We start from the raw sequence: 14,013 nt of genomic DNA on the forward strand, positions 1-14,013 counted from the left end.
AAACCAAACCCCCCACCCCCAAACGTAAATCTAGCCGCTCTCTACTCTCACTCTCAATTTCACTTTCTGCACTCATTCTCAGTCTCACTCGAAGAAACCCAAGGCCGGCGGCGAGCCCATCTTCTTGCAGCACCTCCCCAGCTGGCGAACCCCTTCCTCCCACCACCACGTAGCGCCGTCGAAGCCTTTCTCCCAGCGCCACCGGAGCTTTCTTCCCAGCCCCTACTCGCGGACAGCACCACCCAGCCCCAGCCAGTACCACCCTCGCGGTCGTAGACACTACACCACCCAGCAGTCCAGCACCATCCAGCGGCACCCCAGCGCCACCAACAGGACCGATCTGGCCACCCGCAGCACCGTTTGTGGCCACCCATAGCAGTACTGCTGCGTTTCTGGCCTGGCCACCCACAACACAGTAGCCACCGGTTGGCCTTCTTCCAGTGCTCTTCCTCCTTCCCATCCACTTGACTTCAGGTTTGATTTTCTCTCCTTCTATGTATCTGAAGCAATTAGACATATTGGGTTTATAATTATGAAATAGTTAGGGTTTGATTTTGTTAATTATAATTTCTATGATTCTGAGTTGCTAGATTTGTTTAGGGTTTTGTTAATTTCTTGTTAATAACTCTGATTCTGTGCTTCTGAGTTGCTGGGTTGAAATTTGCTTGATTTGCTTAGTTCAAGTTCTGTGATTCTGATTCTGTGATTATGTGATTCTGAATTGATCTTTGGTTTTCTGCACTTATTTTGCTTGTTTTGGAATTTTGTTAATAATACTAATAATTACTGTGCTTGTTTAATGATTTTGTTAATTTGAGTTGTTTGTTTTGAGTTGATTTTGTGATTTAATTTATTAATAATTCTAATTCTGTGATTCTGAGCTGTTGGGTTTAATTTATTTTTGCTTGTTTTGAGTTGATTTTGTGATTTATTTGTATTCAATTTCTGTTCAATATATTTGTTCATTGTTACTGATTGTTGTTCATTGCTCATTGTTGCTTAATGCTAGTAATTGTTTATTTTGTTCATTTGTTATGTTTCTGTTTCTGTTTTTTTAATTATTTGTTCATTGTTCATTGTTGTTGATTCCTAGTATTTGTTGTTCATTATCTGGTATTGGTCTTTGGCAGGATATAAGAAAAGAACTTGGAATCAATATAATTGATGAACAGAAGGTGCAATTGCCTAAGGTAATTGGTCTTTCTACACATGTCTCGGTTGCGGCTTTTAGTTTCAAGAGAACTAGGTGGGCACAATGTATTTATGTATTGCCTGCATTTTTTGTGAGAAAGTGCATTTCAATTGCAAGTTATGAAGTTCTTTGTACTATGAAAGATGTCTTCAACATTCTAAATATATTGATATAATGGTATTAAAAATAGAAAGGAAGAATTTTATTGTTTGTAATATACCTTTAGATGTGTTATTTTCTTGCACAATGCAATGACACTTCTGTTAGTCTTGTGTTATTTTGTGTCATTTAATAGAGTTAGTTCATTTATTTTACTACATTTAGGAATTCCTCGACATGTTTGTGAAATTGTGATTCTGAGTTTCATTTATTTTAATTTCTTTTGTCATTGAATTTCATTGAATCAAGACTTTTGTTAGTTATTGCGTATTTGTGTTAGATGATTTTAATGTTATAATTTTTGTGAAATAGTATGGCAGGCTTTTCTTTGAGTTGATTGAAAAACCGAACAAACCGAACCAAACCAAACCGATTTTAATTGGTTCGGTTTGGTTCGGATGGTCTTGAGAAAAAAACTGAACCAAACCAAACCGCAGTTTAATTAAACTATTGGATCGGATGACTTTTCTCTAAAAAACCGAACCAAACCGCACCGCGAATCGATACACCAAAATCATTCCAAGCAAGATTCTAAGATCGACCCACTTGGAGTAACTCATGTCAACTTGCCACGTGTCCCTGAGAACCGAAGGGAATAGCGGTTCGGATAGACGTTGAAACAGAAGTTTTGAAAAACCGACGTTGGATCGTCGAACCGGCCAGAAACCGGCCGGTCGAACCGAACCGGGATCCGGCCGATTTTTTAAATTTTGCAAAACGCCATCGTTTTGCTGGGATGCCCTAGCCAATTACCCAACCCAGCAACCTTAGCTCCACACAACGGCTAAACGCGAACCCATCCCTCCCATCACCCTCGAGCTCCTCCTTCCTCTCACCGTCATTGATCTCACTCCCTCACCAACGTCCATCTCCCGCCGCCGTCGCCGAAACGAGCTTCGAAGCCACCGTCGTTATCGTGCAGCTCTGTTCCACCATCGTGCAGCTACTGTTTCAGCTTTGAAAGCACCGTCGCACAGCTCTGTTCCATCGTCGCCGGCGCTATCTCTGTTCCACCTGTCATCCCTTCTGTCGTTCCCTTGTCCCCCTCTTGCTCAGGATCTGCTCTGCTCTGTTCTAGGGCTTCTAGCTTCTAGGTATTTTTTTAATAATAATTATTGAATAATTGTTGTTAGTTAATTTGTGAACTTGTTATGGGTTAAATAATTGTTGAATAAGTGTTAATTAATCTGTGAATCTTGCTGTTTTTACTGTAAATTACTCCATTGTTAATGATTCTGATAATTCATCTGCAGAAGGTGATGGGGTCTTCAGGCTTGAATCCTTTGAAATTAAGTGTTGCACGTGGGGTATGCCTGTTTTGTGCTGCTGTGCTCTGTTGACTGTGTGCTGTGTTTTTGTGTTCAATTAAAATTTTTCTTTGAGAACTTAGCTTTGCTATGCTTGATAAATTGTGCCAATTATGCATTTCTTGAAATTGGTATGCCTCTGTAGATTCTAAATAGTGCATTTCATGTTTCTGATTTTGATAATTTGAGTAGTTTATGAAGCATAGTTCACTGTTATTGCAAATGATTTGGGACTGCTTTTGAGGAGTGTATGAAGTAGATTACTTGCTGTGTTTGGAGTTGTGTATTAATTAAATTGGTTAATTTGTTATTTGAGCCATGTTACAGATTGTTGTTAAATAAAGTTTAAAGCTTCAATATCCATTTATTAGTTGGCAATGTTAATATTATTAATAATATTAATAATAATACTAAGCACAAAGTGGAGAGGGATTGTAGAATTTGTCACATAGGTTTGGAGAGTGATAGTTCTGAGTCTGGTGTTCCAATTGAATTGGGTTGTGCTTGTAAAGATGATTTTGTTGCTGCTCACAAAGTATGTGCTGAGACATGGTTTAAGATTAAGGAGAATTTGAGTATAAATCCCATCTTTACTTTATTCTGTTTAACTGCAAAATTTGGTTTTTAATATTTTTTAATGCTGAATTTGATTGATTCTATGGATATTTTAGACATCCTTTTGTTTATTGATTCTATATGTATAGTTGTTCTATGTCTTAGTGCTGAGTTTGACAAATATTCTCAATTACTTACAGCTGTGGTTTCCTTCTTGGATGGGATTTTATTTTTCCAAAAGAAATCATAGAGAATTAGGGTTGTGAATTGTTTAAAAAAAAACTTGAGTTTGTATTTTGATAAGATCATATGGTTTTGATTTATGACATTTCATGTAGTGTTTTAAATTTGGAAGATATTTTTAGATTTATATTAGACTATAATTATATTTTAGTATGTATATTTATAATTTATTTATTATTTTATTCTAAAACGGTTTTTCTGGTTGAATTACAGTTGGACCGGTTGGACTAATAAACCAGTGAACCAGTAACTAGAGCGGTTCGATGACCGGTTCGATTCTCAAAACCTTTCTTTGTACAACTCCAATATCCAAATCTTTTGTACTATAAATTATTTTAAACAAAATACCTTTTAAATTTAACTTTAGTTTACCCATATTTAATTTAATTCTACAAAACATAGCCATTTTTAATATTTATTATATGCTATCATTAATTTACCGTCTGCGCATCGCGCGGGTCTCATTTTAGTTATTTTAATGTCTATTCTGATTGATGAGAGAACAATAACACAAGTTTTACTCCCCAAAGCCCAAACACCACCATCTTTTCCACACCATGAAGAAGCTGTTCCTCCTTGGCACCTGGAAGTGCAACTGCTGGAAGCAAAGGTTCCGACTTTTCACCACCCTTTTGGAAGATTTGGATACCCCTCGTCTCCGTCACGTGATCGCCACCAACATTTCCATTAGCAGGAGAGTTAGATACGGCGAACCTGAATTAGCACGCCACCTGTTCGACGATATGCCGCTTCGAACTGTTTCCACTTGGAATACTATGATTTCCGGATATTCGCAATGGGGCTGCTACGTTGAAGCTCTGGCCCTTGCTTCCCTCATGCACCACTCTTGCGTCAAGCTTGACGAGGTCTCTTTCTCTTCGGTGTTGAGCGCATGCTCACGTTATGGGTCACTTGTTCATGGGAAGCAAGTTCATTCATTGCTTTTGAGGTCTGGATACGAAAGATTTGGCCTTGTGGGGAGTGCTTTGTTGTATTTTTACGTTCAGTGTTGTGGAATTGGAGAAGCTAAGGTAGTTTTTGAGGAGCTTCATGGCGGGAATGATGTGTTATGGAGCTTGATGCTTGCGGGTTATGTGCAGCATGACAATATGGGTGAGGCTCTGGACATGTTTGAAAAGATGCCTGATCGTGATATTGTGGCTTGGACCATGTTGATCTCTGGGTATGCGAAGAGGGAAGATGGGTGTGAGAGGGCTTTAGATTTGTTTTGGTGTATGAGGAGTTCTGGAGTGTTGCCTAATGAGGTCACGTTGTGCTCTGTTGTGAGAGTTTGCACTAGACTGAGGGCTCTATGGCAGGGGAAGGTTGTTCATGGGCATTGCATCAAGGAAGGGTTTGCTTTTGATAATGCGATTGGTGGCGGGTTGATTGAGTTTTATTGTGATTGTGAAGCCATAGGTGATGCCAAGAGAGTTCATGAGAGCATGAGAGGAGAAACTTATTTGAATGTGACTAACTTGTTGATTGGTTGCCTTATCTCCACGGGGAAGATTGAAGAAGCTGAGATGATATTTTACAGGTTGAGAGAGACGAATCACGTATCATATAATTTGATGATTAAAGGTTATGCTATGATTGGTCATTTTGAGAAGTCAAAGAAATTATTCAATCAAATGAGTCTCAAGGATTTAACTTCCTTAAATACCATGATATCTGTGTACTCCAAAAACGGTGAACTTGATGAAGCTGTGAAGCTTTTTGACAAAACTAAAGATGAGAAAAACCCTGTGACATGGAATTCGATGATGTCTGGTTGTATTCAAAATGGCCAATACGTGAAGGCATTAAAATTATACGTGAAGATGCGTAGGTTATCAGTTGATTATAGCAGATCGACGTTCTCTGTTTTATTTCGTGCATGTTCATCTCTAGGTTCTTTTCAGCAAGGACGGTTGCTTCATGGCCACTTAACCAAGACACCGTTCCAAGCAAATGTTTATGTTGGGACTGCCCTTATAGACTTCTACTCCAAATGTGGTCGCTTGGCTGATGCTCAAAGGTCATTCCTCAGCATTTTTTCACCCAATGTAGCAGCATGGACAGCTCTTATCAATGGGTATGCATATCATGGACTTGGATCCAAGGCAATTTTACTCTTCCACTCAATGTTAGTTCAAGGAGTTGTGCCAAATGCAGCTACTTTTGTTGGCATTCTTTCTGCCTGCTCCCATGCTGGTCTAGTTGATGAAGGTTTGAAAATCTTCCACTCGATGGAGGAACTTTACAAAGTAACGCCAAGCATAGAACATTACACATGTGTGGTGGATCTTCTTGGTCGATCAGGCCATGTAAGAGAAGCTGAAGAGTTTATTAGACAGATGCCTATTGAAGCAGATAGGGTGATTTGGGGAGCTTTACTGCATGCATGTTGGTTCTGGAAGGACATGGAAGTAGGGGAGAAAGCTGCTGAAAAGTTGTTTAGCTTGGATCCGAACCCAACAGTGCCTTTGGTAATTCTGTCAAATATGTATGCGGTGCTAGGTAGATGGGGGCAGAAGTCAATTCTTAGGAAGAGATTGCAGAGTGTAAAATTTAGAAAAGATCCAGGGTGCAGCTGGATTGAATTAAACAATATTCATCTGTTCTCGGTCGAGGATAAAACACATCCTTATTCTGATGTTATTTATGCAACTGTAGAGCATTTGGCAGCAAGCATTAATTCTAGCATACCTCAATTATCTCTATAGCAGCAATGGCAAACATCATGGATAATGCAAAGTTGCAAACTGCAGATCCTATGTTACTTCAGATTTGGTCACTGAACTGAATATTTCTCTTGAGAGACCATTGAGCTTTAACTATTTTAGCATCGATCATGCGAAGGATCAATATATCATCATGGTTTGCCTCTAAATCAATAATGAAATTACTTGATTGTGTTAATCATTTAACATATTTTATGCTTTCATCAGAAGTAGCTGATGTGAGTGACGGAGAACTAACCAGCTACCGTTAAACGTATTACTGCTGAATCTCATTGCCTCATAGGGTTCTTTATCACCTCAATATGAAAGACAGCAATTGGAAAAATCCAGCACGGGGCCTGTGATTTCCTTTTAACTTCTATGAATACTATCTGATATTTCTTTATCTACAGCAAATGTATTATTTGTAGGTATTCACATTTTAATTTGAAGACTGACTTCTCAGTTTTGCTTAATTAACATGGAACTTTTCGAAGTAAGAACATTGGCAAGATAACATTATTACTTTTGAGTTATATGAATTTAATTTATTTTTCAATGCTACAATGCTAGATTGCAAAGAAACTCAACTGATTCACCTCTTTGTTTCAGGAGGAGGACCCTGAGAAAGGATTAGCTAGAGGGCTAACCACAGAAGAATCCATTCATATACTTGTTGAATCAAATGATTGATCTGAAATTAGTCACCAAGTTCATAAAGAAATAGTTCAAAAAAAAAAAAAGGTGAGTACTACTTGTTGAAAAAATTGATTTAATATCCATATGCAGTAGAAATTGTACAATTGCTGAAGGTCTTAATAATGGATGCAGGACTCAGATGCAATGGAGAAGAAAAGTCATGCTGATTTTTTATAACAGTGCATGGTCCTTACTAGGGGATCTTTTGTGAACATGTAAAGTAAAGTAGGCTATCACTGGTTGCGCCTACTTATCTATGGTGCTCTGACTTTAAGTCTTGGTACCATGTTCTTTGACATTGGCTCAAGCAGTGAATCAATTCAGGTACACAAATCAACCTTGAGACACATAATGCACAAAATTCAGCAATCATAGCAACATTATTTGCAGCAAAAATTTTGATAAACCTAATGTTAAAGGCTTAAATCTTAATTTATTTGATGTCAGGCCAGAGCTTCACTACTTGTATTTGTTGTTACATTCCTTACCTTCATTACTGTTGGTGCATTCCCTTCTTTTGTGGAAGATATTAAGGTAAACTACTATTTCTGTTAAGAACAAACTATGTGACATAATTATCACCACCCTGTTATGCGCACTTACGTACTATTCATCCACTATTGAATGGGGCGTGAGCTCTGCCTAGATTGAAACTCACGCCCCATCCAACGTGGATGAACAATATTTAGGCAGAGAGCACAATAATGACTGTATTCAAGAAACATTCTAAATATGATCATGTCAAATTACTGAATATGTTGGTGAAATGATCCATAATTAGGTGTTTGAAAGAAAAAGACTGAATGGACATTATGGGGTAACTGCATACACCATTTGCAACACATTATCTTTAGTTCCATTCTTGCTATTGATGTCACTGATCCCTGGAGCAGTGGTTTATTACCTAGTTGGACTTCACCAAGGACACCAAGAATTCATCTACTTTACATCTATACTTTTTGTTTCTGTCTTTTTGGTTGAGGGTCTCATGATGATTGTTGCAAGCATTGTCCCCAATTTTCTGCTAGGCATAATCTTCGGCACCGGAATATTGGGAGTGATGATGTTGGATGGTGGATTCTATAGGCTTCCAAGTGATATCCCTAAACCGTTTTGGAGATATCCTTTGCATTACATTTCATTCCACAAGTATGCATACCAAGGATTGTTCAAGAACGCGTTTCAAGGCCTAACATTCACCGGCAATAATCAAGATGGAGGATCTATGATAAACATTAGTGGGGAAGAGATACTTAGAAACTTGTGGCAAGTGAAAATTGGTTACTCAAAATGGAATGATGTTGTTATATTGATAGGAATGGCAGTGACATACAGAATTTGGTTCTTGGTAATCATCAAGAGCTTTGAGAAAGTGAAGCCTATTGTTGTGACAGCAATGAATAATTGCCCGCAAGCAAAGTTCAGGTTCACTAAGGTGACTAGACTAGGAGCAATGGCATGATTCATTTGCTTGCTTGCCTTGCAGAACCATAATAACATATAATATAATCATATATTTGCTTAGTATATTAATGTGTGAACTGAGGTTATTATAATACTTGAGAAGAACCGTATATAATTATTTTCTTTTTAAGGAGATCAGATACTGAGTAATAGTGGTTATGATTATCGTATGGATTACAAGATTGCATTGCCCTTGGATGAATAAATCTGAAGCTTGCCTTCAACACTCAAGCATAATAACTGAACTAATGGGATGAGGGGACTGATTACTCGACCAATTTAAATTGGTTTACAAGACAATACTTATGTACCAATCAACAATAATATATATACAAATTAAAATCACCAAAATAAATCACAAACCTAGCTACTATAGCTTTAATTTGAAAATAATTATAACCATAGAGTTAGATTTATGTTTGGGTTTATGCTTCATGACTTAGTGCAGAGTTATCATCATTATTCTCCATCACTAGTGTTGCTCGCTTGGGAGACCCTGAAATGAATGACACAAAAAATGGCTTCAACTTCTCCGTAATCTTGATGATCAAGAAGAACAACACTCGATACACCAAAATCATCCCAAGCAAGATTCCGAGATCGACCCACTTGGAGTAACTCATGTCAACTTGCCACGTGTCCCTCAGAATCTGGTCACCACTAATGTAGGAGCCATTTCCATCATTTGTTGCAAAGCTTAGCCCCTGAAACTCGTTCTTGTACAATCCTTGGAATGCAAATCTATGAAATGCAACATAGAACATTGGGTATCTCCAAAATGGTTTGGGAAGATCATTGGGCAATCTGAAGAACCCTCCGGCCAGCATCATGATTCCTTGGATTCCGGCGCCGCTTATGATTCCCATTAGATAGTTTGGGACTACGCTTGCAACTATCATCATTAGGCTTTCAACCAACATGAGGCAAGAAAACAGAACACATATGAAGTAAACAAAATGGTCGAATCCTCTTTGAAGATGAGGAAGGTAATAAGCTATGGCTCCTGGAATCACTGATACTAGAACCAAGTATGGCACACTAGATACTGTGTTCCCAATTACAAATGCCACAACACCATAATGCCCATTCAATCTTTCTCGTTCAAATACCTACGTATATATATAACAACAATTCAATTCTCAAGCAGTCAATGTAAAAAATAGTTATTTTTGCTAACATGACGTTGTCTGATTGGGTGCATACGAAAAATAGTTTTACACCAATAGTGCATCAAAATTAAATTCTATATTGTGATGAATAATTCTTTAAATTACCTTCATGACCTCCACAAAGGAAGGGAATCCACCAATGGTCATGAAAGTTATGAATGAAGATTCAAACATAAGAAGTGCTCCTCTGTCCTGAATTGTGCTGAAACTTGTACCTAGATCATAGAAAACTGTGGCAGTGGCTATGGCCAATGCAATGTATATTCCAAGACGTAACCAATAATAGCCTAGATCACGAAACATGTTCACGCATGATATTTTGGTTAGAACAATGCACTGATTAAGGAAACCAGCACGCCTTCTCTTCTTATGATCTACTGATCTAGTCTCCTGAAACATAAATTGAGTTATGGATCAATGCTTTTATTATAGCTTATGAATGCACACGCAATAGACATGAAATGAAAGAAACCTGGTTAGATAGCATTGCAACTTCTTGTTGAACTTGTTGGTTAATTTCAGATGATTCATATGCGCTTATAAGGATTCTAATTGCTTCTTCTGTAGGCACTGTTCTAGTGCCAGATAAACCCATGTCAGTATCCTGAAATAGTAGTTAATTCAAAATACCATCAAATTATTTCTGAATGCTCTCATGTATCTTCAAGTGAAGCTAAGCTTAGTTACCTGATCAAAATCCTTGTTTATTGTTTTCAGTAAATGATCAGAAGGGTTTTGGAGTGCAGGACATGGAAAACCATTGGAAGCAAAAAACTACATACATTGAAACAAAACCAGAATTTAATATTATGACTAAAATTAAATGAATTAAAAGAAGAAAAAAAAGATAGGAACCTGAGTAGCAGTTGAGGCAGGTCCAAAGTAAACAGTTGTACCAGAAGAGAGAAGACAAAGGTTATGGAAAAGTTGAAAGACTTCAGTGCTTGGTTGATGTATTGAAGCAATAACGGTTCTTTGAATGCCATCTTTCTGAACAAGGTTTGCAATTCTTTTCATGACATAATAGGAAGCAGCACTGTCAAGTCCACTTGTTGGTTCATCAAGAAACAAGAGCCTTGGGCGTGTTAGGATCTCAATGCAGATGCTCACACGTCTCTTCTGACCACCACTGATTCCTTTAATGCCCCAACCTCCAATTCTTGTGTTAATGGCATCTTGCAGACCCATTTCTCTTATTGTAATCTCTGCTCTCTCTCTTTTCTCTGCCTTGGACATGGAATCAGGTAGTTGGAGTTGAGCTGAGTAGTGCACTGCTTCCCTCACCGTTAAGGTTGTTAATAAGGTATCATCTTGTGTCACATATGCCTATGCCATACATTTAAACTCTTGCTAATTATTCAAATTAATTAAGACTACTACTTAATCATTATTGTGACATGGTAATTTTTAGTATTTTTCACCATCATTTAATCAGCACCAATATTAAAGTGTTTTTAACAAATAAATTTTACTAATTCATGTGTACAAATTTTAAAAAATATGATTACAAATAGTATTAATTTTTGTGTATAAATTCTGATAAATATAAGTGCAAATTATATGCTTCTTGTATGTAAAATTCATGTAAATATGAATACGTAAATATTATAGTGTATGGTTTTGTACCGAGATTCCATAGGCCAGCGCTTCTTTGCGACCGTTGATGAGAATCTCTCCTGTTTGTCTTGTGTTTGAATCTAATCTACCTGAAATATGAGTTCAAACATATAGCTCATTATTAATAATGCATTTACATATATCTTAATATTAAAATTCTTTTGACAAATATATATATTATTAAGTATATATGATTGCATATTTGCATTAGAAAAGGTATATAACTCGGTTATTTACAATATTACATTCTTTTAATAAGTACAGACATTTTATTAAATGATCACAATGTAAAACTTTGTATTATTAATTCTTAATTAATATTTCTAAGATAAATTTAAATGTATTCTATGGTTACGTGTGTGTTGTATTTTCTATTTGATATCCCATCATGTAATCTTCTTTAAATAATGTCACTCGATCGAGGGATAACACATAATTTTTAAAAAAAAATGGAAAGGTGTTAAAATTTGTTCTTAGTTTATCTTAAATAATTAATGTCAATAAAAATATCAACCAGGAGTTTCAATGATGGGTTCATTATAGTTCAATTATTTCTAATTATTTTCGTGTGAAGTTAATAGTTAAAAAACGTTCAGATAATTTAAAAAATTCGATTAAATTATCATCTGACAATTATCAATTATTAACTTTACATAAAAATTTTCATCTTTATTTTATAACATCTTAGATTCATGTACCTAAAAATACGAAATTAAATACATATCGTTGCACGCCTATTTTTAAGTATTTTTTAAAATCATATATGAGTTATTAATTAAATATTTTTTCATATATATTAAATCATTTTATATTTGTGTAAATTTTTTTGGATACTAATAGGTATCAAAATTAATTAATTTTTTATTTAAATTCTTAAAATAAATCTTTTAAATACGGACAATTAAAATAATTTATTTGAGTTTATTATTTTTGTTAATCATTTAAATAGTGAATCAAAAAATAATTATTTTTATAAATATAACAATATTAAGATTTTATCAAAAAATAAATAAATAAATAATAATAATAATAATAATAATAATAATAATAATAATAATAATAATAATAATAATAATAATAATAATGTTTACCCTTCCGTTGAATCAAGTTTAACATACGTAGTGATATTAATGGGTAAATTAAAAAGTAAACCTCACGTAACGATTAAATCATTATGTAACAATTTTTAAGTATTAATTTTATAAGAAGACAAGTGTAAATTAAAATGTATCCCGATTTTTTGAATGAAATGAAAAAGGTATGCCAATGAGTTATAACTCAAATGACATAGTTTTTCCATACTCAATTAATAGGTTGCAGGTTCGAGTCTCCTATCTTTGGTAAAAAAAAAAAATGAAAAAGGTATATGAGTAGATAGATAGGGAAATATGAAATACCTGCTAAGGCATCAAGAAGGGTAGACTTGCCAGAACCAGAAGGACCCATTATGGCCAATAGCTGGCCCGGTTTGGCATAACCGGTTAGACCGGAAAGAATTGGTTTGCTTCCTTTGTTTCCCATTGATGCAGTCACCCACACATCCTTCCATGTCATACACATACACATACCCTCCTTCTCTTTCTCTTCGTTTCTCTTATTCCCCTTCTCATCTTCATTATCATCATGCTCAATCTCTATCACCATGCTTTCAGATGCCATTATTATGCGTGCCAATTTCAGCTTCTACTTCGTTCCATCTTATTTATACACGCAATGTATGTGTCGTTTTTCTTGAATGTCTTTAATTAAGACTTCCACTTCTTAATTAGTTGTTCAAGGTCTAACTTCAATCGCCGTAATAAATTTCAACGTGTTTTAATAGACAACTATAACTAATTCTTACCCACTTTCATTTATTTTAGAGTGAATACCCCATTCGCCCTTGACAATTATTTCGAAAGGACAACGAGGTCCCAAAAAAAAAAAACACCCAATCCGGCCTCTGATAAATTTTTTTTAGGACAGATTAGCCCCTGTGCCAAAAAAATAACATTGATTTATTTTTGGCACAGGGGCCTCGTTGTCTTTTCGAAGTAATTGTCAGGGCCGGGTTGAATTTATTTTTTTTGTCAGGGCCGGGTTGGGTTTTTTTTTGTCAGGGGTTTTTTTGTTTTAATTTTACTGTATCATTATTAAAGTAATAAATATATTTTATTCATTATTGATATATCGTTTACTTTTTCTTTGAACATTATAATAATTTTATTAAAAAAGGAACAAGAGGCTCAAAAGCCGCCGTAGTCCACGTTATATGAATCCAAATTTTTTAAATATAAATTTAATATCGCCCCGCGGCCTTAATGCCTTATCATACAAAACGGTGGGTATAATTTCAGTATAATTTATTATTTTAATTAATAATTAATTATTAATATTTAAAAGTGTAAAATAAAAATATAAAATTAGGTTATTAAACTAAAAATATTAGTCAATATAATTAAAATTTTGACTGTTGAATTTTTTTTCCTTAAATAATATTTGGATTATTTGCAAAAAGAGTTTGTGTCAAATAAGCTATATGTGCGAATGCAAGAAATACTCTAAACCCGAGAAAGGGATACTACAAAAATATTACATAAATTTTTGAATGGTTTTAATTTTATTTCATATAATGCTATTAATTATATCAGCTTTTGATAAATATTAATTTTAATTATTGATGTACTGCAATATTGTATTACAACATAGAAAAAGTTATTCAAAAAACAAAATATGTATCAAAAAATAAATGACATGTGACATATTGTTAGGCCCTTGACTTGTAGGTTAGTGTTGTTAATTTTATTTTATTTTATTTAAATACAAATTTTAAAGTATCTTTTATTGATATTATTTTAGTATGTAAAATTAGGATTATTGTTGTACTAAGAACATAATTTAAAGGCCTAACTTATTAGGTTTGT

General features: G+C 35.1%; 1 protein-coding gene and 2 pseudogenes across 3 annotated transcripts; 2 read left to right on the forward strand and 1 right to left on the reverse strand.

The window, feature by feature from the left end:
• The first annotated feature begins 13 nt into the window (after positions 1 to 13).
• On the forward strand, positions 14 to 8,474 carry LOC148572663 (pentatricopeptide repeat-containing protein At4g13650-like; annotated as a pseudogene). The gene is made up of 7 exons (XR_015907312.1): positions 14 to 474; positions 1,131 to 1,190; positions 3,670 to 6,657; positions 6,774 to 6,905; positions 6,993 to 7,184; positions 7,308 to 7,394; positions 7,642 to 8,474. The product of XR_015907312.1 is annotated as a pentatricopeptide repeat-containing protein At4g13650-like (transcript).
• Positions 6,211 to 8,474, forward strand: LOC107631646 (ABC transporter G family member 1-like; annotated as a pseudogene). Its single transcript, XR_015907313.1, has 5 exons — positions 6,211 to 6,318; positions 6,774 to 6,905; positions 6,993 to 7,184; positions 7,308 to 7,394; positions 7,642 to 8,474. The product of XR_015907313.1 is annotated as an ABC transporter G family member 1-like (transcript).
• A 91-nt stretch (positions 8,475 to 8,565) lies between these two features.
• Positions 8,566 to 12,898, reverse strand: LOC107633887 (ABC transporter G family member 1). The gene is made up of 7 exons (XM_088508658.1): positions 12,508 to 12,898; positions 11,120 to 11,199; positions 10,349 to 10,819; positions 10,181 to 10,267; positions 9,966 to 10,097; positions 9,599 to 9,883; positions 8,566 to 9,433 (listed from the first exon to the last, which is right to left on the reverse strand). The coding sequence occupies exons 1-7, from the start codon at positions 12,767 to 12,769 to the stop codon at positions 8,750 to 8,752; spliced, it is 2,001 nt and encodes a 666-aa protein (XP_088364784.1). The 5' UTR covers positions 12,770 to 12,898; the 3' UTR covers positions 8,566 to 8,749.
• Positions 12,899 to 14,013: the final 1,115 nt, after the last annotated feature.

Source organism: Arachis ipaensis, chromosome B3, assembly GCF_059453495.1.
Source record: "Arachis ipaensis isolate K30076 ecotype BB chromosome B3, ASM5945349v1, whole genome shotgun sequence".
Classification (NCBI taxonomy): Eukaryota; Viridiplantae; Streptophyta; class Magnoliopsida; order Fabales; family Fabaceae; genus Arachis; species Arachis ipaensis.